Source organism: Cucurbita pepo, chromosome 14 (genome assembly GCF_057944985.1).
Source record: "Cucurbita pepo subsp. pepo isolate OVF chromosome 14, ASM5794498v1, whole genome shotgun sequence".
NCBI lineage: Eukaryota > Viridiplantae > Streptophyta > Magnoliopsida > Cucurbitales > Cucurbitaceae > Cucurbita > Cucurbita pepo.
In genome coordinates, this window is record NC_141811.1 from 10,813,344 (window position 1) to 10,841,193 (window position 27,850).

A 27,850-nucleotide genomic window follows, 5' to 3' on the forward strand; every position below is an offset into this window, starting at 1 on the left:
ATAAGACACTTTTTTTTCGACGGCTCAATCATAAGTACTCCAAAGTTAAGCACGTTTTGTTTAGAACAATTGTATATTGGGTGATTTCCGGGGAATTTCCTAGAAAACATGTGAGTGAGGACAAAACAGTCCTCACTCTTAGAAGTGAGGAGTAAGTAACGTGATCATGTTACAAAAGATGCACAAGAATGTTGGGGCCATCAAGCGTTGAATCAAGATTCTGAATCTTGATCCAAATTCTATGCATTAACCGAGGTAGGATAACTGAATTTTTTTTAGGTTACAAGTCTGAAAATTTATAATAATGTCATTTGAGTATGGTTCAAGGTGACGGAGACGCAATCGATTACGAAAAGGGCGGCCGAATGCAAAAAAACCACGGTTAGGCTAAGTGAGGAAACGATGAACGAAACAATGCAAGTGATCGCGAGATTGAGCTGAGAAGATGAAGATTTCGAAAAACCATTTGTAGCCAAACGTGTCCAGATTAGGAGTGTTCGTAGGTTGGGTTAGGTCAGGTCAAGTTGGGACATTTCTTATACCCAACCGTAACTTTTTCTACTCAAACAACGTTTATTAAATAATGAACTCCATCCAACATTTTTCTTTTATGTGGTTCGGTTCAATCCAATCTAGTTTTAGGGAATATAATGAACTAACCAGACTCATAAAGTTTTCATTTATTTAACCCACCTCAACCTAGATAAGTTCATAACTCAACTCAAACCGAATGAGTTGACTTAAATTAATTAAATTTTTTAGGTTTTTAAACACCTCCAGCCGACACAAAATCGCAACCCGACACTAAAACAAAGTCTAACTAATCAACAAACCAAAGTTGGATACGAGCTAGGGGAGGCAAATACGAAGAGAATAAAGAGCTTAGAAGCGACTCGAACTGTACGTCACAAGGGTTTTCTATGAGAGGAGTCGAGCCAAGCTCGACTTTTACGACCGACGAGCTCTCTCTCTTTCCCGTGACTTTTTGATTAGTCAAATTACGATCAAGTACGAAATTTTTAAACGTAACTTAAAAGGACAACACCTATTTGAAAGCCTATAGAATAAAAAGTTGTATTTTGTCATAAATAAAGTAAGAAATAGATTAAAATAAGAATATTCCCACAAGGCGCACGGAAGAGACAAGGAAGAACAAGTTCCTCCTTAATCATCGGACTTGGCTAACTCAATTCACTACATCACTATCATTGTCATTAAAATCCTTAATTAATTTTCTTTAATTACAATTTACTTTTTATTCAAAGTCAAACTACAAGATAAGTTTTTGATTTTATTTTGTTTTTTTTTTTTTTTAATAATTCAAAGTCAAGATGCTTTTTCATTACTTCTTGCCTTTTGTCTTACTTTTCTCATAATTATCTCATCCTTTTTTATTTCCTAAGTTGCTTCCATCCTTCTTTTTCTTCATCATTTTAATTATTTTCTCGGGATTACTAAGTTTTTTAATCAGTCGAAGGAGCTCGTATAAACCCTTTTCTTCGTTAGAAACTGTGAGATCCCACATTAATTGGAGAGGAGAACGAAACACCCTTTATAAAGTAGCCGACAAGTTTTAAAAACTTTAAGAAAAGGGAAAGCCTAAAAAGAACAATATCTGGTAGCGGTGGGCTAGCGTTGTTACAGAAACTTCAGTAGAGGTGCTTGTAATTTGGGTTCGGTTAGGTTCGGATATTTTTTAGACCTAACCCAATTGTCTGGGTTGTAAATTCGTTGCAGAAATAGCTTCAGTAGAGGTGCTCGTAATACGGGTTTGGTCAGGTTCGGACATTTTTTAGACCTAACACAATTGTCCGGGTTGTAAATCTGTTGCAGAAATACCTTCAGTAGAGGTACTCGTAATTTGGGCTTGGTCAGGTTCGAACATTTTTCAGACCTAACCCAATTGTCTGGGTTGTAAATTCATCGTAGAAGTACCTTCGGTAGAGGTGCTTGTAATTTGGGTTCAGTCAGATTCTGACATTTTTTAGATCTAACCCAATTGTCTGGGTTGTAAATTTGTTGCAGAAATGCCTTCAGTAGAGGTACTCGTAATTTGGGCTCGGTCAGGTTCGGACATTTTTTAGACCTAACCCAATTGTATGGGTTGTAAATTCGTTGTAGAAATACCTTCGGTAGAGGTGCTTGTAATTTGGGTTCAGTCAGATTCTGACATTTTTTAGACCTAACCCAATTATCCGGGTTGTAAATTGTTATAGAAACACCTTCAGTAGTGGTGCTCGTAATTTGGGTTCGATCAGATTCTGACATTTTTTAGACCTAACCCAATTGTCCGAGTTATAAATTCGTTGCAGAAATACCTTTAGTAGAGATGCTCATAATTTGGGTTCAGTTAGGTTTGGACATTTTCTAGACCTAACCCAATTGTCCCGGTTGTAAACTTTTTCAATCATAATAACCCTAGTTAAATAATAAACACAACCATCCAATAGACTGAACCCAATAGTTCGAGTTGTTTAGATCGTATATTTAGTTAAAGTTTACCACTAAATTTGAAAATAATAAATTCGAATCGGTTCAGTTCAATTACTATTAGAGAAATCTATAAATCAACTTAATCTATAAAAATTTCATCTATTTGAATCGAATCCAACCAAAATAAGTTCATAATCTAACTGAAACCATACTAGTTGGGTTGAATTACGTGTTTAGGTTTTTACTCGGTCGCACTTGACAGGTCTAAATGATGGCTAGTTTCATCGTCTCTCAAAGCAGCCTGTGTTCGACCAAGACTAAATGACTTCCCGAGTATAGTTGCTAATTCGAGTGAAGCTTAAAAGTTCGACATTTGGTATATAATTTGCATTAAATTATTACTTTGGGTTAGAAACATAAATGTAATTATAAAACATATGTTTAGGTAATAAATTAAAATGAGGACAAACAAAATTATTGAAAAATAATTTTGCAATATTTTATAATAAAAAATCTCATTAATATAATTAATTGTTTTATAATGTATTTTTTTATTTCCATATTTGGGGGATCGTGCTTCATTAAAAAAAATTAAAATTAAAAATCATTTTTCAACCGACCTTCACGAATTTTATTGCTGTAGAAGCGTCAATTGGCAGCTGGAATGATGGGTTCTGATTTTGACACGTGGCTGACATCCAAAGGTGGTGAACAACTAATTGAGAGCCAATCATATTCCTTCTAAGTCAACTTTGATGGATGTTTCTTCACCGTCTGATCGAAATCTAGAAGATCATGCGAGAAAAAGTCATTGAAAGCAATGGATACAGAAGATCTTGCCATGTTCTCTAAACACCCTTTAAATTCTTGGTAGTTATAACTGGTTTTTTTTTCTTTTTTTTTTCTTTTTTTTTTTTCAAAATTCTCAAATAATTTATATATATATATTTGATACTAAAAAAAATAGAAAAAATAAAAAAAATTATGTGACATCGGATCAAATTTAGACCATAAAGTATCAGTGTGGTGTTAAGTCACTCAGACTTTGATGGATTTCTCAGTAACTAGACAATAGACACTCGAACAGATGCTTTGTTGGTGAACTTCTTGATAATTCTTTTAGGGTTGTTTTGGCCTATTAGCTTTAGTCGACCCACGATTGGCTACTCAAAATGCCAAAATGGTCGTGGTTTCAAGGTTGAAATAGCATTGGTCAACCCTTTTAAGGAACCGCCAACAATGCCACTTTTCTTGGTCATACCCTTTGGAGACTAGACATCCAAGACCTTAACAGAGAGTCGTTTAGGGGTTGGTCACACAGCCGTTAGACGGCTATAACAAATATACCTAACTTTTTCTCTTATTCAAACCGTGTCTCGATTCCAGTAATTTTTGGGTTGACCTTATATAAGTTTTGAACTCGATTTTATGACTAATTTTCACCCGTAATGACTATTCTAAAAAATTGTGTAATTTATCAAATATATTAGTTTATTTCCTTTTTAATACAATTTTTTTATAAATAATTAATTATATATTTTTTTATTCATAAATTTACATTACTTTTATTTATTTATTTATTATTATTTTTTTAAATGTTATACCAAATCTAATTTAAATTATTAAAATTGCAAATGAAAAATTGGTTTTGTTTTAACCATGAACATTTTTTTAGGATTATCCCAATGAATTATTATTATTATTAGCATTTAAAATATTATAGTCAACTTTACTCATTAAATAATTATCAATATATATTTAATAATTTTAAAAAATTAATTTAATATTTAGTATCTCATTTCAAGTATAATTTTAGGTTAGATATGAAAATAAAAAATTAGAATAATTTTCCAATCCAATAATATTTTTAAAATAGCTCAAATTATTTTTTCAAAACTAAATAATACAATCACGATCGTTTGAAAGTCCCACATCGACTAATTCAGGGAATTATCATGAGTTTATAATCAAATAATACTATCTCCATTGATATGATGCCCTTCAGAGAAGGGCCAAAGCAAAGCCATGAGAGCTTATATCATACCATTGTGGAGAGTCGTGTTCATCTAACAAAATGAGTTATAGCTACGTGTGCGTTTGTATATATATATATATATATTAGGGTTTTATAGCTTGTGTTTATAGCAAGCACAGGTCTTTGATTGAGTATTGAAAAAAGTGTTCAAAGCTCAAAGCAAGAGCTGTCATGAAAGGGCAAGCAACTTTTGGGACCTCACAAAGTCACTATTTTATTCCTTTAAACCTTCCAATACTTCTTCCTTTTTGGTTTTAAATATTTTTAAACTTTATTATTTTAATCGAGTGTTTCGTGTTAGGGCAACATACTGATATATACGTAGCGTCTCTTCGGGGTAATATATCAAATTTGTTTATATAGATTGTTTCGTTTTTTATATTATTGTATTCTTCAAAATCATTCTTGTAGGTACGTGTTTGTACAAACATATAAAGAGACGTAATCTATGTTCTACGTACACACAACATGCATGAGGTCTCGTAATTCCATAGTTCCCATAAACTAACGATGTTCGAACAAGACTTACACCGAAGTGTCTTAGTTGTCCTATGATCGTTCTTTCCACCCTGCTCGTCACTCATATGCTACAACTTTGCCCTTACTTGAAAATCATTTTAAAATAGGGTGAGTATGAAAATACTCGGTAAGATTCTCCCCTATTAGGGTCAGACATGCAAACTATCATATAGTTCATCAATCAAAATCAAGAGATCTTGATGGTTGATTACTCGTAACACACAATGTAATCGATTCACTTAAAATAGTTTTGAGCAATTACTCCTTAGTGACTAATAGTTGTTGGTTACCCGATACACACAGCGTGTACTCTTACCACGTTTATAAATTTCAGCAATTACCCATGTGACCAATTTTTTGTGAATCATAATTTAGAGTTATGATGTTTCTTGACATTTTTAGATACGGACTAATTATGACGGTACATATTGACTAATTATGGTCATAAGATATGAAAGTTACAACTTTTTGAATGCTCGTGCCATGTATACTGCGTTTGTAAATGAATTTGGCAGGGCAAATGTAGTAAAAATATCATTTTTGGTAGCCGTTAGCCAAGGGCTAAGTTTATTTGCTATGTAATTTAGATGACATGTTTAGAATCATTCAAGCTTGACATGATCGATCTTGCTTGTGGAGTGATTTAAATTTTCAAACAAATGTTCTTGCCTTGAGATATTTGATCAATGAGGTCATCCGGTGATTCCTTTACCATTAGGGTTACGTTTCCGTGCAATTCCATTTAATTTAGATTGCATGTTTAGAATCATTCAAGCTTGACATGATCGATCGTACTTGTGAAATGATTTGAATCTCAAACAAGTGTTCATGTCTTGAGATATTTGATCAACAAGGTGATCCGAATTTTACTTTCCCTTGAAGTGAAATCAAATTAATGCGGGAGTTTTAGCATTTGTGAACTAGAGGTTTGCATATCCAAACACTTACGAGGGTTCTTAGATTCAACTGACTCAGGGTTCCTTGTCAAGAAGTACTGAAAACCGATTTGATTTTATTAAAAATTAAAATAAATGATTAAATAAGGGCAAGAACGATACCGTGAAAAGCCTTCTTGATATGTTCTAACAATGTAGAAGTTGCTCCACGAGATCTTCCTTACTATAACTTTAACACGAGCATATTGGCTTATGAGAGTTTCTTCGAAAAATATACAATAGAGAAATTGTGAGGGATACGTCCATGACTCAATCCCATCGCATATTTGAAATAATAAATTAAAATATATTAATTATATATATATATATATATTTTTTTTTTTTTTCGCCTATGCAATATATTAAATATTAATTTGAACCTTTCAAAATTTTCTTGTTATTAATTACGTTATAAACCCAAATTAAAATAAAAATAATAATGGTATTAATTTAATTATAATTCAATAAATAAGACATAATTGACAGAGTTAAATTATTAAACTATAATAATTTTAAAAGCAGTTAAAATTATTATCATTTTAATTTAATAGCTTTTAAAATTATTATCAAATAATTTAATTAAAATGATAATAATTACACTATCTCAAATAAAAAAAAAAAATACCCTAAAAGAAGGCAAATTTACCTTAGGCTTTAAATTTAATCCAATTAAACTTTAAAAATCAAATGAATTTAAAACTTTAAGAACATGTTATGAATTTTACCGTAAAATTTTTACCTCAATTAATAAATTATAATTATGTTATTTTGTTTAGTTTTTTAATTTATGAATTTTAATAGAATTATTCTTGAGCTTAATTTTGTACAAAAATTAATTTAAATTAGTAATTTTAAAAAAAAATATCGAATAAAATTTAGAAATTAAAAAAAAAAATTATATTCTTTTAAATTTTTGAATGAGTAAATGATGAATTTAGAGAGTGAGAAATTCCAAACGAAGAACAGTTGAAAAACGGAAAAAATTTGAAGAAACAATCGAGCCCTGAGCTTTACATATGGAGCAATTCTTCTATGAACCCTAGTTTTTGAGGTGCATTATCGGATTGAGAGGGCTAAAAGCTCTCAATTATTGTGTTTCGGTAGCCGCACAGTGACCTATCGATCTAACTTGTAGCATTGATAATGGAGTTTTTGGAGTTTGTGGCTCAATGGCATTCTGGGACGGAGCTCCATGTCTGGAAGAAGGTGTGTTTAATCAGTTTCTCCACCTTTTACATACCTAACTTATGGAAATATGGAAGAAACATTTTTAGAAACACTTGGTGTGCATAATCGTTTACTGCTGATTTACTGTTCAAATGTTCTTCATCCATATCTTCAATTGATGTAAGCAACAAGATTTGAGTATGATATGGGGAATATTGGGTGGTGGTTACAGCTAAAACGGAAGATCTAGGAAGAGAAAACGCGACAAATTTTTGTAAAATAACACCATGTTGGCTTTGTTTATAGTGATCAAATCCTGGAGGTTTAGATACTCTGGTATTTAACATAGATATTGAGGAATATTTTCCTGTGTTTGGTGTGAAAAATCTGATGTTCGTTTGAGCCTTTAATGATCTAATGAAAGATTGGTTTTCCATTGATGATTTAGCGATTCAGATACTTTGGAACTTTACAGAGAAACCAACAGACCCTTTCAATTTTTAAAGAAAAATATATGAAGAAAACCCCTTCTGTTTAAGCAAAAGCTCCTTAAAATAAGGCATTATTCTGCCCTCGTGTTTCTTCTTCTTTTGGTTTGAAAATGGTGGCTTAAGATGAGGTATTATCTTACAAAGGGTGAGAGGGGAGTGGAGGAAGCATCCTGTAAGTTTCACACGAGATCTAAAATATGGGGTTTGACAAATGATATGGAGTTGTGGTCTTAGACAGAACACTAAACACTTATTTTATTCAATCTCTTAACTACCTGTAAGCCATATTTTAGAATTGAATTCTGTATTAAATAAAGGGTCCAGAGAGAGAGAAGGAAGAGGACAAGATTTAATTTACTATCTTAACTAGTTGTAATGTCCAATGAGGCTATATATGATGATAAGATCTCACTCATATGTTACTCAAAGGGAGATACATGCCAGCACTTTCTTCTGCTTTCTGATTATTCTCTTCCCCCACATCCAAGCACCACTCGCCCCCTTCTCCTTCTGACAATATTTCCATTTCAGCGTGCATCAATCATATATATATTTCTTCTTTGGAACTTCTCTGTTCCTATTTATACCCAGAATGTGGCTTCTTTTGATTGGTGCTATTGTTGTTGTAAGTTTTACACACTGGCTTTATAGATGGAGAAATCCCAAATGTAATGGAAAACTTCCACCAGGTTCAATGGGTTTTCCTCTACTTGGTGAAACCCTGCAGTTCTTTGCTCCCAATACCTCCTCTGATATTCCTCCTTTCGTCAGAAACAGAATGGATAGGTTTGTTGTGTTCCTTCTTGTTCTTTTTCTTTCTTCTCATGTTCTTATTGAACGCGCTTAAATGTTTCAGGTATGGACCGATTTTCCGAACGAGTTTGGTGGGAAGACCGTTGATTGTCTCGACAGACCCTGACTTGAATTACTATATCTTTCAAGAAGAGGGACAATTGTTCCAGAGCTGGTATCCTGATACCTTCACAGAGATATTTGGAAGGCAAAATGTTGGTTCGCTGCACGGTTTCATGTATAAATATCTTAAGAACATGGTTCTTCATCTTTTTGGCCCTGAAAGTCTGAGAAAGATGATACCTGAAGTTGAGGCTGTAGCAACTCAAAGATTGAGACAATGGTCATCTCAAAACTCAGTTGAATTGAAGGATAATACTGCAAGTGTAATTACATACTCGAACATTCTTGTTAACAATTGCATGTTTTAGAAATTCTGTTCATTTTCCATGTCTGATACTGATTTTTTGGTCCATGCAGATGATTTTTCATCTGACTGCAAAGAAGCTGATTAGTTATGATTCAGAAAATTCTTCGGAGAATTTGAGAGAGAACTTTGTTGCATTCATACAGGGCTTGATCTCCTTCCCTCTAAATGTTCCCGGAACTGCTTATAACAAATGCTTACAGGTAATCCAAATATAGTGTAGAAATTCTAATGATGCGCACTTCCTCATTTTTGCCGTAGGAATTGAGGGTGCTCTTATGGATAGCTTCAATAGGCAAAATTTTAATTGAGAACTGCAAGATGAACTTTGGAATTCTTTTTAGAATAATTCAAAAGAAATTCCGTTTTCAGTTCAAAATTAAGCTTGTTTAGTAATAATTTCTTTATTTCATAATATATTCCTAATATACATAAGAAATAATTGCCAAATTTGGTATCAAAAGCTACATCTAAAAAGTTACTTTTTTTTAGCTTCTACAATATGGCTAGTTTAATGAACATGTAGTTACAATATCGATTAGGTTAGAAGCTTAACTTTTTAAAATACGATTGATATCAAATTATTAGTTTGAATATATCTTTCTGTTATCTTTGAAAATGTCTTACTTCTTATAATCTCTCTCTCTCTCTCTCTCTCTCTCTCTCTCTCTCTCTCAATATGTATATATATATACATATATTTATTTATTTATACTATTTTCCCAACATTTGTTGTGTTTTGATATCAATATGACTTCAATTTGTTCCGTTCAAACCTACTAACAACACAGGTTACAATTGATAATGACTTGTTTTTGAACTAATCTATTGTAAAATTGATCTTTTACTTTGAAATGAATTAACAGGGCCGGAAAAGAGCGATGAGGATGCTGAAGAACATGTTACAAGAAAGGCGAGCAAATCCAAGGAAACAACAAATAGATTTTTTTGATTTTGTTCTTGAAGAACTGGAGAAAGATGGAACTCTTCTCACTGAGGAAATTGCTTTGGACCTTATGTTTGTACTACTTTTTGCAAGCTTTGAAACTACTTCACTTGCTATTACAGCAGCCATCAAATTTCTCCTCAACAATCCTCATGTGCTCGAGGAGCTGACGGTCCGTTCTGTTCTATTATAGCAGCCATAAATGCTACTTGCTTTCCACAACCTTGTTGAAATCTGTTCTTTTCTGATGAGTATTTGCATCTTTATCAGGCTGAACATGAGGGAATATTGAGGAGAAGGGAAAATGCACATTCTGGGCTTACTTGGGAGGAATACAAATCCATGACATTCACATTTCAGGTTACTTGAATTATTCATATGTTCATTCTTTTCTCTCTTTTATGCCCTATGTTTCTTACAAACCAACTTCATCAAATTTCAGTTTATCAACGAAACGGCGAGACTGGCAAATATAGTTCCAGGAATCTTTCGAAAAGCACTAAGAGATATCCAGTTTAAGGGTATGCAGTAGTAGCATTTAAGATGTTATATTTTTTTTCCTGCAAAAGATCATCCCAGATGTTGACTAAAAATGTATGCACCTTAATTCGAGCAGGATATACCATTCCAGCAGGCTGGGCTGTTATGGTCTGCCCTCCAGCTGTGCACTTAAACCCGGAAAAGTACGTCGATCCCCTTGCTTTTAACCCGTGGCGATGGGAGGTATGTTGAGGATACATCGTTAGTCCTTTTTTTTGTTGTCTGAGCTAGTTTCTATTGTGAGTAGTTTCACTACGTTTGATATTTGGGATCACAATAATTGATTTTCCTTTTTGCCAGAAATCTGAACTGAAGGGAGCCTCTAAACATTTCATGGCTTTTGGTGGGGGCATGAGGTTCTGTGTTGGTACAGATTTTACCAAAGTTCAAATGGCTGTGTTTCTCCATTGTCTGGTTACAAAGTACAGGTAAGTTGCAAGAGAGAGTAAGACAGGATTAACTTTTTATATATAAAACTTTTTAATTTTCGTAATACAACTCTTTGGTCCCTTCAAGAACATCCGATAAAATTGGAACAATACTTGCTAAAACTTTATGAATCGAAGACAAACTAGGGGCAACTACATGCCTCTGTCCTCGAGACAGATAACTAATGTTTGTACATTTGGAACTCTCAGGTTCAAAGCAATCAAAGGAGGCAACATCGTCCGAACTCCCGGTTTACAGTTCCCGGACGGCTTTGACGTTCAGATCATGGAGAAATAACGAAAAAACCTTCAAAAAGAAGATAAAGAGAAGTAGCAAGACATGGGAATGCATGAGGTGAGCATCACTTTTGTATGAGAATCAGACGAATCTTTTTGATCCAAACAAGGAAAATTGTGAAGTAAAGATGTTGAAAGCAACGAAGCTGCGTAGTATTACAAGCCTGTAATCTTCACAAAGCATCATAGTGTCTCAGTATTATCATTCATTTTGTTCATCTTTATTACTTCTTCTTTTTGTCTTTGTCCTGATAGTACAGTCATAGAAGGGGAAAGAAAATGAAAGCCATCCATATAGTATAGTCAGTGTTATCATATTGTATGCCTTGTTATAATGTAAAATTTACTTCCATTTTGTGTAATGGTGAATGCTTGTGTTTTGGTGTTGAAGCACCACTACTCATACAAAATATGAATTTTGTGCAGCCCTTTTGTTACATTCTTGATACTTGTGGAGTGATGAAGTTTATGAAAATTGTTGTGGAAATGACCTTTTTCCTTTGAAACCATTCCCTTTGGTAAGAAATTGAATCAACCGATTGAACTAAAATGGACCAAAATGAAATCGAAGGTAACCTTTGTTTGAGTTACGATACTGGGTGGATGGAGAATTCAAATCTTTTGGGTCGAGTACACATCTTATGCCAATTAAAGTTCATAACTAATCATCGTAAAATAAACTGTTCACACATCATACAACTTCAATCTCAATAACTCGTGATAAATATTGCAATGAAACATGCAAAACATAGACAACCAATTCATCTAACCAAACTTTGAGGCATTCTAAATGTAATTTCACTTGCTTCAATAAGCTCAATCCAACGGTCTTAAGCTCCCTACAACTTACTTCAATAGGTAGGGTAGGGTTAAGTTGAATTGTAACCCATTTTAAGTCGATTGGGAACAAAATGTCAACTCGTGAACTAACCCAAAATTTTCAATTTTCCAAAATTTGAACCCTAACCTAAAGTAGGAAGAAAAAAAATGTAAGCCAACCTAACTTTTATAGCTTGAATTAGGTAGTCCAAGTTGATCAAGTCATATGAACACCCCTAATTTAACTCTTAGATATTATCAAAGTTTATAGTTCATGAAAACAATTATTAGAATATATCATCTCATCTAGATCGAGATCAACATTTTACTAACTAACACATACTTGATAGGCTCAACAATAGGCACAAAATAAAAAGTAGCACAAACAATTAATGAGACATTGCACAATATATGATTCAATGATTCAAGTACATAATAAATTTAACTTTAAGTACAACTTTGATTAATTTTGGTCCTGTACTTCTAACTTTAGTTTACTTCGGTCCATGAACATTAAAAAAAAATGACCATTTTCATCCCTTAAAATTGAAATGAAAATGAATAGAACTTCATCCAAAATACAAGGATCTAAATGCATCCAATTAGGTATAAAAAAAATAGAATTATTGGTTGGATGTTAGAGAGAGTTGCTGCAAAACTGACACACGAACTCCCAAAGGCAGCAACAAAGTTTGGAATAAAGAACAAAAACAAAAGATTTGTAACTTAAATTTATTGAGCAACAAGATTACAGAAGTTGAGGACTAGGGAGAAGGAAACAAAAGGGAATGCCTTGGGGTGGGGGGGTATTAGTCATTACAGAGAACCTTCAATCGCCATTTACACGAGCAGCAACCTGGGCACAGAGCAAAGACTACAGCAAAGAATAACATTCACTACAACAATAATAGCAACTGCAGCAAAAGAAAGAGGCCTATACTGAGTTTGCTGATCCATCCCTTTCACAACTACACACAACGCACCTGTATATACGTTCTTTCATACACATAAATTGAGAAGTAATTTCAAACTTCCTCTTGAGCAAGATTGCTACTTTTCAGGATGTTGTACTTGCAGAGAGGACAGGTAGCATTAATATACAGCCACTTATCGACACAGGCACAGTGGAAATGGTGACCACACGGAAGCTCTCGTAGCTCGACGCCATCCTCATATGCAGAAAGACAGATGCAGCACTCCTAAAAGACGAGATTTCCATCAAACAATCATCTATTTGAGAGCAGAAGAAGCCTATTCTAGTTTATAACAAAATAAGATCCTGCAACGGACTGTATTTCAGTTTTGGCATGTGATAATGGTATGGCATACATACCGCATCCTCCTGTGAGAGGGCACGTTCAATGGGTGAATCTGTACTACACTCGATCATTATGCCACCAAGAGGTTCCTGTACATCAGCGGAGAATTTCTCTGCATCATCAACCTTTCTGAATGTAAATTTTGACAACTGTTCAACATCTTCTTTGGTTGCTCCTTCCTGCATATATGCGTAATTATATGCATCAAGGTAGTAAAGTTGGCCTTGTAAACAAACTAAACACATTATTAATCTTAGATGGTCTTGGCCCTCGGGTGAAATATAATACTGGCTACCAAACTCGGGTCCTAAACTCTCTCTTTCTTTCTTTCCTTTTCTTTTTCTCATCCCCCCCCCCCCCCCCCTCTCTCTCTCTCTCTCTTTCTCTCTCTTGTAATAACCGAGTATAAGGGATCCCACCCCTTGCATCCTCTCTCTCTTGTAATAACCGAGTATAAGGGATCCCACCCCTTGCATCCTAAATTCTTCAACGAGGCTTCAATAACCTCAAGACAAACTACAACAAAGAAGAAGGGTGTCAAGCTAATATATAGAAGAAGAATTTTATGAGAGAATCTTTGATAAGAGCTGATTGGGAAGAATTCTAGAGCTTTCCATCTCTCCCAAGTACACCCAATCTTAAGCCAAAACGCACCTTACTCAACTCTGTCCTGCCCTATTAGTACCCTGACCCAGTCCCCTTGAGTCAGCCCCAGAATCTAGTTACAAAATAGTTGTCCCCTTCTTAACCAACTAATTACACCCTCCTTCCTCATGCGCTTTCTCTGATACACATTTCTAATGGTAGTCGATCAATCTTATACATGAAAATGACACACAATAAAAGGAGACAGCTCCCGTCTCTCTCCCTTTCTTACTTTTACTTCTATAGTTTTATAATGGGAAAAGCAGAAAATTTTTATACAGAATCTTATTGTTATGTAGAAATGTCAAAAAAACAAAAAAGGAGACAACAAGATAACAGTCACAAAAATATTAGCCCTTTAATGAAAACATAAAAATATCTTCAGTGACACCATAAAATACCTGGTCTGCTACAGCATATAAAAGTGCAATGATACAGGGAAGACAACAGCAAACAGCGATTCCAATGATACATGCCAAAGCAACACAGAAGACCACAAAGAAGACATCAAAACCCAAGAATATGATGCATAACCTGCAGTTCAAACCACATTAATAGATGTTAGAATCTATGAAAACGTAATCATCGACTTCAAAATCCGGTACAAGAAAGGAATAATCACAAACCAGTAAAGCAGAGGGGAGACGTGTGCTAAAGATTGGCCTCCTGCAGATACCCAGTAGAATCCAATAATCCACCAGATGAAGGAAAACATAGTATTTGCAGATTCCAGGTGCTTTGCTACACTGTCGTGTCAGAAAAAATGAATATAGGAGATATAAAGAAAATTGGAGGGATCAACTAATGAATCAGCTTTATAACCTTTTTTTTGTTTTGTTTTGTTTTTTTTCTTTTTTTTTTACAAAACATACTTTCATTGAGATAGATGAAATGAAATACAAGATCATGAAAAAAACAAATACAAGAACAAAAGAGATGCATGCTCAATTACAGAAAATTCTATTGTTACGTGAAAAATTCTACTAATATCAAGCCAGATTATAGTCAGCTTTATAATCCAACATTATTCCACGAGCTCATAAGCTAAGAAGTTTTTGTGTTGGAAGTAGATTTATAAATGTTTGTAAGCCAAGATTCGAAAGAGGCATGCTGGACAATGAGAATGTAATTGACTACTCGACAAAAATAGTAATGATGATGATAAAGAAAAAGAAGTAGCTTGTTTCTACATACTTAGTGCTCATTAGTCCATTAGGTGATAAGGGATCAAGTTCTTTGGAAGACTACCTTTGTTTCTGAAGTTTTATGGAATTTATGGATCGAAAATAATAGGAGTATTTAGGGATGTTAAGAGGTTCTAAGAAAAGTTTGGGGTGGGATACGTTCCAATGCCTCTCTTTAGGTGTTCTCTATAAATATTCTCATTTTGAAATTATCCTTTATTTGTTATTCTCAACAATAAAATGGACTTCCACATCCATTTTTTCAACGTTCAATAATCTTTCTCCCATGAGTTTCCAACTACTAATCCTCCCCTTAAAAGCAGTAAGTCGATCTCTCTTGATTAACAAGATGATTCGTTTGCCTCCTTTATTTCTATCCTAAAGGCAACCACGTAATTTTCTTTCTAAATCTCCAGCTAGCTCCTCCATGTGTGCCAAACTGATAGAACACAACTGGGCAAGCTCCCAACGATCCCCTATGCCATTCCCCTTCCACTATTATTGGAGACTCCCTCAGCCGTACAATTCATTTCTCTTGTGGAAGGAATATCCTGAGGGGTTTTAAGGTGGGAGAAATTTCGTGGAAATCTGTCACCTACAATATGCAAAATGTACTCATTTTTTTGCCCAAATACTGATCAGCTATAGATGTGATGGGATATTCTAGGCATTTTCTTATTGAGAGCAGGCCTGTATCTAGATATCTCTAAATCCCAGTAGAGTGGAGCTTCCTTCTCTTATAAAGTCAATTGTTGTAAAGTGGAAGACTTCCCTTCTAATCATTTGAGCTTCCACCCGGTGGAAATCAGAATAAATATAATAAAAATAATAAAATAAAAAAAGTTTTTAGAAACTTGTTTTTGTTTTTGGAATTTGGTTAAGAGTTCAAATGATTCCTTAAGAAAGATGCAAGGCATGGTAAATAAATTGGGAGAAAACAAGCAATAATTTTCAAAAACCAAAACAAAAAAAGAAAAAAGCAAATAGTTAGTAAAGGGGGACCTTTGGAATTTTGCTTTTCCAGATTTCTTTACACAGTGTGGGGTTGCCATTGTTTACTAGAAAAGTTTCATCGAAAGATAAAAAGAAAAAACCAGCACAAACTTTGTCCACCCCACATCTCTATAAATTTAAAGAACAAAACAAAACATTTTTCTTTGATAAAATGGAAATTACAAAAGAGTATCAACATTATACAAAAGAACCAAAATCTAGAAAAGATTCACAACTCTAACCCAACAACTTTGAAAGAGAACTAAAAAGAACAAACATAAACAAACTCCCATAATCATTACAGATAACAACTACCTAACTTGGGGAATTGCAAAAAAATTGACAGACACTGTTCCACCACTACGGTCTGTCTTCAGTGTGATACATAAATAGACAGACAGGGACCAAATTGAGCAAGCAGCATTATCATTTACTATTCTAGTCATCCTTCTATTTAAGGGGTGAGCAAAGCTAGCTCATAACAAGTCAGTGTACTTCTGCCACATCCTACATTTTTATTCACTTAATTTCAATTGTCATCAAGAAACTGAGGTTGATAAAATCTAGTTATATCCACTCCAAACGATTTGCAAGAGTGATATCCTACAACATATTTTTCCAAAAGTCTGTTCTTAAGTTTTTTCAAGTGTACGTGGCTCTTAAGTAGAATTATTACTTTTTTTTTAGTTCAATAATTGTAAGGATGGAGGACCAAACCACCTAAAGTAGAGCCATACAATATCTTATCTACTAAGCTATGCTTGTATTCATAGATGAATAGAGTTGATTAATGCAATTGGATTCGGAATATTCCCTCGACTGTGTTGAGCTCAGTCAAAATGATAGTATAGAAACCAGAAAAATGCAGGAGAAAACCTTTCAGCACTTTATCATTATTAAACTGTGTACAGAGCAGCCATACATATAAGCTGAGGAAAAACTACTTCTCACACCTTCTTTCATACAAGGTGATACAATGAAATACAACTCCAATAACAATCAACTACTTGATTAATACCCTCCCAATCTCCTTTCATTCCACAATCTCTAAAACTTCCCCTTGTTTCTCCTCTTTTTTCTCTAATTTCTTCTAATTGTAATGAGCTTTCACCTTCTTCCTCATCGATTCATGATTCTGATGGGGAATAAGTTGCTAGCATCAATATTTTGGAGTCGAAGAGCCTCTGTTGACTTTACAGGTACTGGGAAGAAATGAGGTTGATCATTGCATGGATGATAACTTTGAAGCTTCATTTTCTCCTTTTTTTTTTTTTTTTTTTTTTTTTTTTTTTCAGATAGTGTTGTTGGCCCATCATTAAATTCAATTGCTAATTAGTTCAAAGAAGTTTCCCCTATAGAGTCCACTTGGTCGATTTCTAGTAAGTTTGCTTTTCTTATTGAAGCTTGCGATCTTAAGATGCGTGCAATCCCATCTTCATCACCTCGGATAAATGTTTGATTGCTCCCTATTGTTACCCTTCCAATGAAATTAATCTCAAGTAATTCTAGAGTTCTTGGGGAATTCTCTAACAGGTTGACTCGATTTACAGAAAATCCAGTGGAAAGGTTATCAAAGGGTTGGGGATGAATCTTCTCACTAATTAATTGACAGTTTTTTGGTTTTGAAAGAATGGGCCAATTAATAGTTTCAATAGTGTGGGGGCAGTAATTGAGAAATCTCTCCTTCAAGATCGTTCTTATTAAGATTTGGTATGTTGTGAATGAAGCCACAACAAACACAGATAAAAACCTCATTCAGAGCTGAAACTAGGATTCTCTCTTTGCTTTATATCAAAATCTCTCAGCTTTACACTCAAAATTAGGCATGGTCTTGCCTTGTCTTCTTAGAGGCTGAGCTCTTTGGTTTGTCACCTTGTTGCAACCTTAATTTCAATGAGCATAGCAGCTGTTTCATACGTTTTTCTTGATGGCAAGGTTGGAGGTTGGTTTATGATTTTCTTTAGAAGAATGTAATAGCTTTAAATGTTACGTAATTGGTGGAGGCCTTTTTCATAGCTTCAGCTTTTGTTTGCAAGCTCTCCAAGACTTTCAGGCGAAGATATTGAAATTTTTTTTTTTGTTCTTTCAATATTTCTTTTCATGGTTAAATCTCTCTATGGGTGTATTTGTTGTTTTGTATTTTCTTTTTTTCCTTCTTTTTCACCCCCTATGGGAGTTTGTATCCCTTGAACACTCGTTCTTTTTCATTATTTAATCAGAAGTTGTTTCATGATAAAAAAAAAACTGAAAATTCAGTTTAATAATTTAATGATAAACTAAACAAACGACTAACAATAATAGCTCTTATGAGTTGCCTTCATACAGCGCCAGAGACTACGTGAATGTTTTACATGATGAGACTTTGATGCCAAGGGTGGTTTAGTTGAAAATAGGTATGTAAAGAGAACAATGGTTCCTGTTGTATCAATCCTTCCTTATCAATCACGCCTGGAGGTAAGAATTATGATATATATATATATATATATATATATATATATTGACGTCCAAGATAGTAAACTTAACCAAACATTTCGAATTTCTAAGCATTTGTGCAGCTGGGAGAAAAGCTCAGCTGATGTAATCATCCTAATAGTCTAACATTTCCCATTGAAAAGCAAACTCAGAATCCATGTCCTTTACCTAACATGCTGCATATAACCAAACATATCATCTGTATCAAACAAAAAATCTACCCTTTGGTTCCTTATAATTCCTATAAGAACAATTACGAAATCACTGCATGTCAAACATCATAAAACAGATTTCTGAAAAGGACGACATCATATTTGAATCTTAATGTAAAAACGTATATATAACCTAACCTGGTGTCGTTATCATCCAGGTGCGCCAATGATACATAATGACTCGAGTTCCCTCTCGACCCCAAACCGGAAAGCCCGCGTGCAGAATTTCCCTCATCCATCGAATTGAAGTCTGAATAGCGCCGCTGCTGGCGGCGACGATACTCCACAATAACACACACCATATGGAGAATGCATTGAAACGCATACCCCACAATCCACAACCTCAAAGGCATTGTAGGAGACTCGTTGCGGCTCAGAACCAAAACGGTAGCAGCAACAACAACAAAAGCGAAATTCCAGACGATGTCAAGGATGACAACCGGCTTCGAATACGCCCAATCACTCTGCCTCTCCTCCAATTGCTCAGCAGCTGTCTCTCGGACCAACATAGACGGCTCACGCATCGTCCTCCGACTACTCGCCTGCCTCAGAAACCTCGCCGCCTGACGCAGACTTTGCCTCTGCACAAATCGCCGACCCGAATGCGTTTCATCAAGCGACCGATTCGAATTCCCCATCAAGGGGGAGGTATCAACAATATCGTCAGACGATCCATTCGGAGACCTTGAAGATGCCATTAGAAATTCCAAAAACAATGAATCAAACCCTAAGTCCGCGAATTGACTTGCTTCATCCCGAGCAAGAAACAACGAAAGAGGGAAAATCCAATAGGGAGGTGAAGGATTATCGGAGCTCCGGGGAAAAGTAGGGGGATGATGATGATGATGATACGAAGAGGCCTAGGGGGGAGGAATTGAGATACTCTCGTCGTGGTGCGAAAGGGGAATGGCGCGACCTGTTATGGTGTCTCCGGGATCGCGGCTTCTTTGTAATTATTTTGTCTTTTCTCCCCACCTGTGGGACACGCCCGATTGGATCGAAACCACGTGTCGTTTTGTCTGTTCATAAACTGAAAATTACTGGTGGGGGGAACTTGTTCATTTATCACACGACGTGTCGTCATCATGTTTTTTTTTTTCTTTTTAGATTCACCTCAAAATCTTTTTTTTTTTTTTAAGCTAAATTAACCAAATTATCTTTAAATTTTAAAAAATAAATAAATAAAACGAATTAATATTTTTTTCAAAATTTTTATTAATATCCTTACAAATTTTCAAAAACTTCAAAAATATATTTAAATTTTTTAAAAAACTTTAAATAAAAAAAACAAAAAATACTCTTACCATAATAAAATAAAATAAAAAATACTCATGAACTTTCAAAAGTAGCATTTGACAATTGTCGTCCACGTATATTGATAATAAAAAAAAAATTTTAAAAAATTTATAAACTTTTAAAATTTAATGGGTATTTTTTTAAATATAGTATTAGTGATAATGAGTTGTTTTTATTTATTTTTTTTAAATTGAAGGGTATTAATGAAACTTTTTAAATTTTAAAGGTATTATCGTAGCTAACTTTATTCTTTTAATATTTTTTTAGTTTAAATATATTATTGAAACTTTTAAAAATTGAAGAGTATTTTTTTTAGATAAATACAAATTTAGAGATAATTTTATTAACTTAACCTTTATTTTTTATTTTTATACAAGACTATAGGTTTTCAAAAAAAATATATGAGTTTGTTAGATGAAACTGTCCCCACGTCTGTTAATTTAGGGAATGGTCATGGGTTTATAATCTAAGAATACACTCTCCATTGGTGTGAGCCATTTTGGGGAAATCTAAAGCAAAACCATGAAACTTTATACTCAAAGCAGACAATATCATACCATTGTGAAGAGTCGTGTTCGTCTAACCAAGTTTAATCACTAAATCTTGCGCCAAAACACGAACTCGTGAATGTTGGGTTAATCGGTCAAACTCTTAATATTTAAATTTTTTGAGATTTTAGTTATTAATGTAATACATATGATACATCACTAGAATTATTATTATTATTATTATTATTATTATTTAAAAAAAAAAGCACAACCAACAGTTGAACCCAACTTAAATTGGGCTGTGAATTCTATTGGGGTTGCTCGGTTTACCAATCCAACAACTCAAAATTTTAGAATTCAATAAAAGAAATTAATAAAATTTGGATCGAGATCGAGACTTGAAACGATATATCAATATTGAAGCCACAATTTTTTATATCAAGTCACTCTCATATTGTTACATTTATATCAAAATTTTGTTCTAGTAAATTTTAAATTTAAAGTAAAAAGGGTTACTTTTTACTTTTTACTTTTTACTTTCTATAATAAAAATTAAAATAAAAAATGGGAGGGTATTATTGGTAAAACAAAAAAATGCAGGGTCAAAGCTGTCATTAATGATAAGAAAAAAAAAATGGGGTTTTGCCCTTTTATATTGGAAAAAAAAAAAGCCAAGCCAAGCCAAGCCGAGGGCGCGAAGTGGGAAGGGCCGAGTTTCTCCTTCAAATTGTTCTACCCATCCTCGAGCAGCCACATTCATCTGTGCAAAGACAAAGAAAATCCATGGCGTCTTCTTCAGGAAGCAGCAGCAGCAGCAGCAGCTACGACATGCCATGGGTGGAGAAGTACAGGCCCAGCAAGGTCGCTGACATTGTGGGCAATGAAGAAGCAGTTTCTCGGCTCCAAGTCATTGCTCGCGACGGCAACATGCCCAATTTCATATTATCTGTACTTCTCCATCGCTTTTTCCTCCCGAAATTTTCATTGTTCAGTTTATATTGCCGCCATTGATGTTGTAGTTCAGTTATGGGACATAGGGTTGCTTAATTTTTAATCTTAGTTATGTGAAGTAGAAAATCATGCAGCTTGTACATTTTTTTTTTCATTTTCTGAACTGTTTTCATGGGCACCGGGGGATTTGGGAACTCATCAGGCTCGAATTTTATCCTGTTTTTTATTATTTTTTGGGGGTTTTAGTGTACTGCAGTGAAATATACTAAAAATTTCATTCACAATTGGTAGGGGGCAAGTGAAATTCAAAAGGTTCTAATCAAGTGGGATGAGGTTTTTCCTTTTGTCTTGCTATTGGTGATACTCTGTTGCTATATATTTGTTTTCTAGGGTCCGCCAGGAACTGGGAAGACAACCAGTATTCTGGCTCTTGCACACGAGCTCTTAGGACCAAATTACAAGGATGGTGTTCTGGAGCTTAATGCATCAGATGAAAGGTGGCACATTCTATGCTTTTTAAGCTTCAAACATTTCCAATGTTATTGGAACTGTATGTTTTTCTAATCTGTGTTCTTGTTTAGGGGAATCGACGTTGTGAGGAACAAAATTAAGATGTTTGCTCAAAAGAAAGTAACCTTGCCTCCTGGTCGACACAAAGTGGTAATATTGGATGAAGCTGACAGGTAGGTTTCAATGGACATATGCTAAGAAACATGGTTTCTCTCTTTTGTTGAGTGTTTGTAGCATCCTTGTTTGTTTTTATTTTGTCCAATTTGGAACACACATGGAACATATCTGGTCGTGTAGGGGACACATCATTGTAAAGAAATTTGATCGAGAATTTAGAAAGAAAAATGTTTAATCCAGCTCATTATTTCATGTCCTTTGCTCAAACCATTACTTACCTTATTATAATCAGCCCTAAAATTTCATGAAGAAATTGTGGGGGGAGGGACACACTACTCACTGTTTCAAGCACATTCATTTTTCTTTTTCTTTTTTTTTTTTGTTAAATTCACGTATCTTGTCTATTTTGAAGTGTCAAATATGTTTGTGGTCTCATTTGAACCGAAAAAGATGTCTGTCTGTCTACCCCTACAAAAGAAGAAGAAAATGAAAGAGGAAATAGAAACCACGTAACGCACATCTTCTATTAAAAAAAAATATTCCCAATGTGTCCATGTCGTACATTTGTATAAATTAACAAATTGACATGTCGGTGTCCGTGTCATAATCATGTCTCATGTCTGTGTTCGTACTTGTTTCTTAGGGTATATGACACATCTCATAGTCATAGGTTATATGATCTAACCATATCTAAAAGAATCGTTTTCTGCGTGCAAGTTCCACTTTCGTGTCACTATTTGGTCCTAAATGGAACCAAGAAGTTCTTTCTTGGGAGGTTTTCTTTGTTTCCTCCCCTTCCTTTTCGCATTCCTATCCCTCACCTAATTTTATTTTCTTTTGCTTTGCTGTTCATTTTCTGACTGTGGGTTCCATTGTTTATTAATTGCTTTTGGTGATGGTTATGATTATGAAAATAATCCAGCATGACAACTGGAGCACAACAAGCTTTGAGGCGTACAATGGAAATATATTCAAACACAACTCGTTTTGCACTTGCATGTAATACCTCCTCAAAAATTATTGAGCCTATTCAGAGTAGATGTGCAATTGTCCGATTTTCAAGATTAACAGATCAAGAGATTCTTGGGCGCCTTATGGTGGTACTTCAAGCAGAAAAGGTATCAATTATTTGTGATAGTGATTAGAGATGCATTCCAGACTACATTTCTGTTATAAATACTATCTCTCTGCTAAATTTAATTGTTCTTAAAAACTTGATGCCGCTTGATTATCTTCTGAAGAAAGTATCACTTTATTGAAAGGCTGAAAGCAGCACTATGTTAGATCTCATGCCATTGTTTTATTATGCATTGTCTCATTGTTCTTTTGTGCAATTTTTTGATGGAAATGGCTAGCTTGTTTAGTAATCATTGGTCATATTTTTAAGCTGTATTGTTCAAAAGGATAAAGAGCCTTGTTTCTCTCAAAACTATTCGTGTAGGCCTGAATTTCTCATAGATATGTGTCTTAAAATTGCACCTAAATAAAGTAAAATGTTAATATTGCTGATTGTTCATGTTAGAAACTTGTGGAAGGGAAGGTTCGGCACTTGTCATGTTGCCTTCTTTTCAGTACTCTCTCACTTTTTGTAGTGTTCCCTTCGTGTATCTCCTGTATGCATATATATTAGGGCTATAAGTTAGTCAATTGGTGTTGATTTCATTAAATGGAAACCGATGGGTTTATGGGGTGCAAGCAACCAACTAATCCTAGTTTGTTAGTTTTCCTTTTTTTTTTTTAATAAAAAAATAAATTAAAAAATCATCCTTATTATTTTAATAATCAATGAACATAATATTAAAAACCTTTTTTTAAGAAAGATATTCGTTTATTTCTTTATTTTTGATGTTTTTTAGTATATGTTATAACTTTTGAAGGATTTAACTCCAAGATTTTGTATTATATCTTATTTTATTTTAGGCTATGAGAATACAATTTTCCGTTCTCTCAAACTCTTCGGTGGGTGGTAGGCATCCATCAATAGGCTAGCTATCAAAGGGGTAGACACAAGTTTTGAAGGGGATTATATTTCTTTCAACTGCTAAATTAAGCTCTTGGGTCTCCTTGGTTGGATGTGAGCTTAGCTAACTTCCGACCTACCATCATGGTCTCCCTTTTGGGGGTAATTTGTGGAGTATGATCTTATGGAACCCTGTTTTAGACTAGGTTCACAAAATGTTTCTCCGAAACATGCTTTTTTCTCAAGTTGGGTCGGCTCACCCTTATCCAGTCTGTGCTGAGTGTTATCTCCAATTACTTCTTATCCCTTTTTCAAGATCTAGGTCCAATCTAAAGTGTTTGACTAGCTTAATCTGGAAGCATAAAAGCGCAAAGAAAATCCCAGTTTTCTTTGGTCCTTGGCCTTTTGAAGCCTAAATACTGATGATAGGCTGCAAAGGAAGTTCAAAGACTGGTCTCTTCTTCCTTCTAGATGCAGATTATGTTGGCAACTTATATTGCACTGATCTATCAAGGCACATTGAGATATAAGTTGCCAAGAAAGAAACAAGGGAGGGTGAATTTCTTGGAATATTCTAGCGGGTCTTCTGGGGATTTCATTTAGTATGCCAATTAGAATTGATGATTGGCACTTGGAGGGTTTGAATGCTTGGAATCTGAAAGGTAAAGCTTTGGTGATAGGCAGTTGCATCTTTAGGGCTCTCTTGTGGCTTTTGTCGAAGGAAAGAAATGCGTGTTCGTTTGAATATAAGTCCTTACATTTTGATTCTTTTTGTAACTTTATATACAAAACACGTGCTCTTGGTGAATTGCTTTACACAAAAAGTTGTTTTGTAATTATAGTATGTTGGTGATTATCAAGGATTGGCAGGCTCTTTTAAAGTAGTTGGTGAGGGAAGGGGTTCTCTCAACCCCAGCCCTTGGTGTGTTCTCTCTTTTTCAATGAGTATATCCCCTTTGAGGTTTCTTATCCCAAAAATAATAATAAAAAAGAAACATTATTATTGTTATTTTTATGAAAAAGTTTCTAGGTGCTCTAAGTTATTTACTCATTAGTCAAAACTTACTCGAAAGTACTGAAAAGTTGCACTCTTAAAAATTGGTTTTGTTGTTCCTTTAATAGGCTTGAAAATTAAGAACAAGAGAATCAAGAAACTTGTAGGGTCGTGTTCAAGGTATCAGCAAGCTATTGAGGGAGTCAGATGTCTGGAGCAAAAGAAAAACTGAGCATGTATATTGAGACATTTCGAAAGCACCCCTTTATCTTGGGCATTAGCATGGTTCAACTCAAATGAAGACAATGATGTATTAAATTGGATCGTCTTTCCCTTGAGCCTAAATAGATCTGCCCTTTCATGGCTAAATTGGCTGAATGAGTTATTTTAATCCATAAGAGGTTTCACTGAGTTATAATGGGCTTACACCTGAAAATTTGCTAGTATGACCAAGGAGACATTCAACATGTTTAATTTCCTCCAAGGAGAAAATGGAAGCTTGAGAGATTGCTTGAAACGCTAAAACAAAGCAATTCATGTAACAGATCAAGCCTATTGTTAGTAGATATTGTCCTCTTTGGGCTTTCCCTTTCGGGTTTCCCTTCAAGGTTTTAAAACAAGTCTACTAGGGAGAGGTTTCCACACCCTTATAAGAAATGCTTCGTTCCCCTCTCCAACTGATGTAGAATCTCACAATCCATCCCTCTAGAGGGCTTAGCGTCCTCGCTGGCACACTGTCCCGTGACTGGCTTTGATACCATTTGTAATAGCCCAAACCCACCGTTAGCAGATATTGTTCTCCTTGGGCTTTCTCTTTGGGGCCTCCCCTCAAGGTTTTTAAAATGCGAATACTTGGGAGAGGTTTCCACACTCTTATTAGGAATGCCTCATTCCCCTCTCCAACCGATGTGGGATCTCACAATTCATGAGGTGGTCAATTACGTAATAACTGCTAACTTGTGTCTTAAAGTGCAGCTTTTTTCCAAGTATGGTTCTCTTCCACTCCTCTTGCTTAGTTCCCTACCAACACGGAGAAACTATATGTTTCTGGCCTTGGAGCAAGAAAGCAAGCCTTTAGATCAGCCTGAAAGCGTGGGACAAAACAGCAGCCTAGTAAAGGCAGTGGTTTAGACAAACCATATAGAAAATGAAATATAGAAGGAGCCACCAAAAATGACAAACACCATCTGATGCACTCACCTCAGCTTTTTATGTGCTAACCTTCATTGTCTAGCAAAAGGTTAAAGAGTACCTTAGTTGGCCAATATCGTGAGATGCTAACCATTCTTGCAAAACAGGGTCCTACTACAAATTTCATAGAGGCATGGATATAGAACAAACGATTGCCGTGTTTTGAAGCGAGAAGGGTTTGGGGCATCAATGTTATGTGTTATGCTAAATGACTCATGAACACTTCGATGTGCTATGGAGCTGTCAGTTTGCTATGAAAATTTAGAATAATTTCTTGGCTCGTTACACGTTAGCTTAGTCGGCTCCTAGTAGAGGCTTCGATTATGGTTCACTTCAACGTCTCCCTTTGTGTGTTCACTACATGTTATTTTGTTTAATTTGCATTTGTTTTTTTTATCCTTAACACTACCTTGAGCCTTTTTTTTTAATTGTTTTGTTGTGTTTTGTGGACTCCCATGTTTGGTAATATGTTCAAGTAGTTTAGAAATGATAATTGTTTGAAAATATGAAGGTACCCTATGTTCCAGAAGGTCTTGAAGCAATCATTTTCACCGCTGATGGTGATATGAGGCAAGCGCTGAATAATTTGCAAGCTACATATAGTGGATTCCGCTTTGTAAACCAAGACAATGTGTTCAAGGTTCCTATCACATGTTTTTATCTTTCCTTATCTTAGACTCAGGAAACTTCATCTTGTAACATGGCTTGTTGATTCACTAGGTTTGCGATCAACCGCATCCGCTGCATGTTAAGAACATGGTGCGTAACGTGCTTGAAGGTAAATTTGACGATGCTTGTGCAGCCCTGAAGCAACTCTACGACATGGGCTATTCTCCCACTGACATAATAACCACTCTTTTCCGTATTATTAAGAACTATGATATGGCTGAGTATCTGAAACTGGAATTCATGAAGGTATGTTGAAACATGAGCTATCGTGTGACCATACCAGATTAGCTAGTACTCACTCTTTTGATGAATTGCAGGAAACTGGGTTTGCTCATATGAGAATTTGTGATGGAGTTGGGTCTTATCTGCAGCTATGCGGTCTTTTGGCCAAGCTTTCCATTGCTCGTGAGACTGCGAAAGCGCCATGAATGGTCGAAATGTTGAGGCTGCTTAAAATTCGGCTCGAAGGGGAGGTAGTATGAATTTAAAAACTTGTGTTCCTTGGGATATTAGCTTTTGGTGTGTTGTTAGGATCATTTTGCTAAGGTTTTAGGCCAATGGCATTCTTGTCGACATTTCTCTCTCCCCTACCTCATTGAAGTAGGTACAAGCAAGCCCTTGACTGTGTCCATGATTCTAGTAGTTAAAATCTTTTGTTTTCAAATGACTTAATCTAATCTTACGACCCAAGTATTTATCAATATCTCGGTACTTTGAGGCAAAGAAGCACGAACACAAACAAAGATATGGTGTGTAACGGTCCAAGCCCATCGCTAGCCGATATTGTCTTTTTTGGGATTTTCCCTTTCGAGCTTCCCCTTAAGACTTTTAAAACGTGTCTACTAGGAAAACGTTTTCACACCTTTATAAAGAAGGTCCTCTTTGGGCTTTCCATTTCGGGCTTCCCTTCAAGGTTATTAAAACGCATCTATTGGGGAGAAGTTTTCAGACCCTTATAAAGAATGTCCTTTTTGGGTTTTCCCTCACGAGCTTCCTCTCAAGGTTATTAAAACGCATCTG

General features: G+C 34.9%; 3 protein-coding genes across 7 annotated transcripts; 2 read left to right on the forward strand and 1 right to left on the reverse strand.

The window, feature by feature from the left end:
• The first annotated feature begins 6,856 nt into the window (after nucleotides 1-6,856).
• LOC111810915 (cytochrome P450 87A3) lies at nucleotides 6,857-11,447 on the forward strand. 5 transcript variants are annotated; one of them, XM_023697757.2, is made up of 10 exons: nucleotides 6,857-7,128; nucleotides 8,211-8,366; nucleotides 8,437-8,758; nucleotides 8,853-9,002; nucleotides 9,666-9,917; nucleotides 10,016-10,105; nucleotides 10,188-10,266; nucleotides 10,362-10,468; nucleotides 10,586-10,713; nucleotides 10,924-11,447. In XM_023697757.2, exons 1-10 carry the CDS (start codon nucleotides 7,115-7,117, stop codon nucleotides 11,009-11,011), a joined length of 1,386 nt encoding a protein of 461 aa, XP_023553525.1. In that variant the 5' UTR covers nucleotides 6,857-7,114; the 3' UTR covers nucleotides 11,012-11,447. The 5 variants fall into 5 exon arrangements, with proteins under 5 accessions (XP_023553525.1, XP_023553526.1, XP_023553527.1 ...); XM_023697758.2 differs by having other exon boundaries at nucleotides 8,232-8,366; XM_023697759.2 differs by having other exon boundaries at nucleotides 8,270-8,366.
• Nucleotides 11,448-12,536: 1,089 nt separating this feature from the next.
• On the reverse strand, nucleotides 12,537-19,593 carry LOC111810073 (E3 ubiquitin-protein ligase At1g12760). Its single transcript, XM_023696630.2, has 5 exons — nucleotides 18,793-19,593; nucleotides 14,420-14,539; nucleotides 14,195-14,327; nucleotides 13,163-13,327; nucleotides 12,537-13,028 (listed from the first exon to the last, which is right to left on the reverse strand). The coding sequence occupies exons 1-5, from the start codon at nucleotides 19,350-19,352 to the stop codon at nucleotides 12,855-12,857; spliced, it is 1,152 nt and encodes a 383-aa protein (XP_023552398.2). The 5' UTR covers nucleotides 19,353-19,593; the 3' UTR covers nucleotides 12,537-12,854.
• Nucleotides 19,594-21,108: 1,515 nt separating this feature from the next.
• Nucleotides 21,109-27,533, forward strand: RFC2 (replication factor C 2). Its single transcript, XM_023696063.2, has 7 exons — nucleotides 21,109-21,386; nucleotides 21,780-21,886; nucleotides 21,971-22,072; nucleotides 22,939-23,134; nucleotides 26,673-26,801; nucleotides 26,882-27,076; nucleotides 27,148-27,533. The coding sequence occupies exons 1-7, from the start codon at nucleotides 21,222-21,224 to the stop codon at nucleotides 27,256-27,258; spliced, it is 1,005 nt and encodes a 334-aa protein (XP_023551831.2). The 5' UTR covers nucleotides 21,109-21,221; the 3' UTR covers nucleotides 27,259-27,533.
• Nucleotides 27,534-27,850: the final 317 nt, after the last annotated feature.

Bases quoted from the DNA above. Each gene is read 5' to 3' on its own strand.
- LOC111810915 (XM_023697756.2), top strand. From the start codon at position 8,173: ATGTGGCTTCTTTTGATTGGTGCTATTGTTGTTGTAAGTTTTACACAC. The intron at 8,759-8,852 runs GTAATTACATAC...TGGTCCATGCAG, and splicing joins TGAAGGATAATACTGCAAGT to ATGATTTTTCATCTGACTGC. The intron at 10,714-10,923 runs GTAAGTTGCAAG...TGGAACTCTCAG, and splicing joins TGTCTGGTTACAAAGTACAG to GTTCAAAGCAATCAAAGGAG.
- LOC111810073 (XM_023696630.2), bottom strand. From the start codon at position 19,352: ATGGCATCTTCAAGGTCTCCGAATGGATCGTCTGACGATATTGTTGAT. The intron at 14,328-14,419 runs GTTTGTGATTAT...TTTGAACTGCAG, and splicing joins GTCTCCCCTCTGCTTTACTG to GTTATGCATCATATTCTTGG. The intron at 13,328-14,194 runs GTATTTTATGGT...GCATATATGCAG, and splicing joins TATATGCTGTAGCAGACCAG to GAAGGAGCAACCAAAGAAGA.
- RFC2 (XM_023696063.2), top strand. From the start codon at position 21,222: ATGGCGTCTTCTTCAGGAAGCAGCAGCAGCAGCAGCAGCTACGACATG. The intron at 21,887-21,970 runs GTGGCACATTCT...GTTCTTGTTTAG, and splicing joins CTTAATGCATCAGATGAAAG to GGGAATCGACGTTGTGAGGA. The intron at 26,802-26,881 runs GTTCCTATCACA...TTGATTCACTAG, and splicing joins ACCAAGACAATGTGTTCAAG to GTTTGCGATCAACCGCATCC.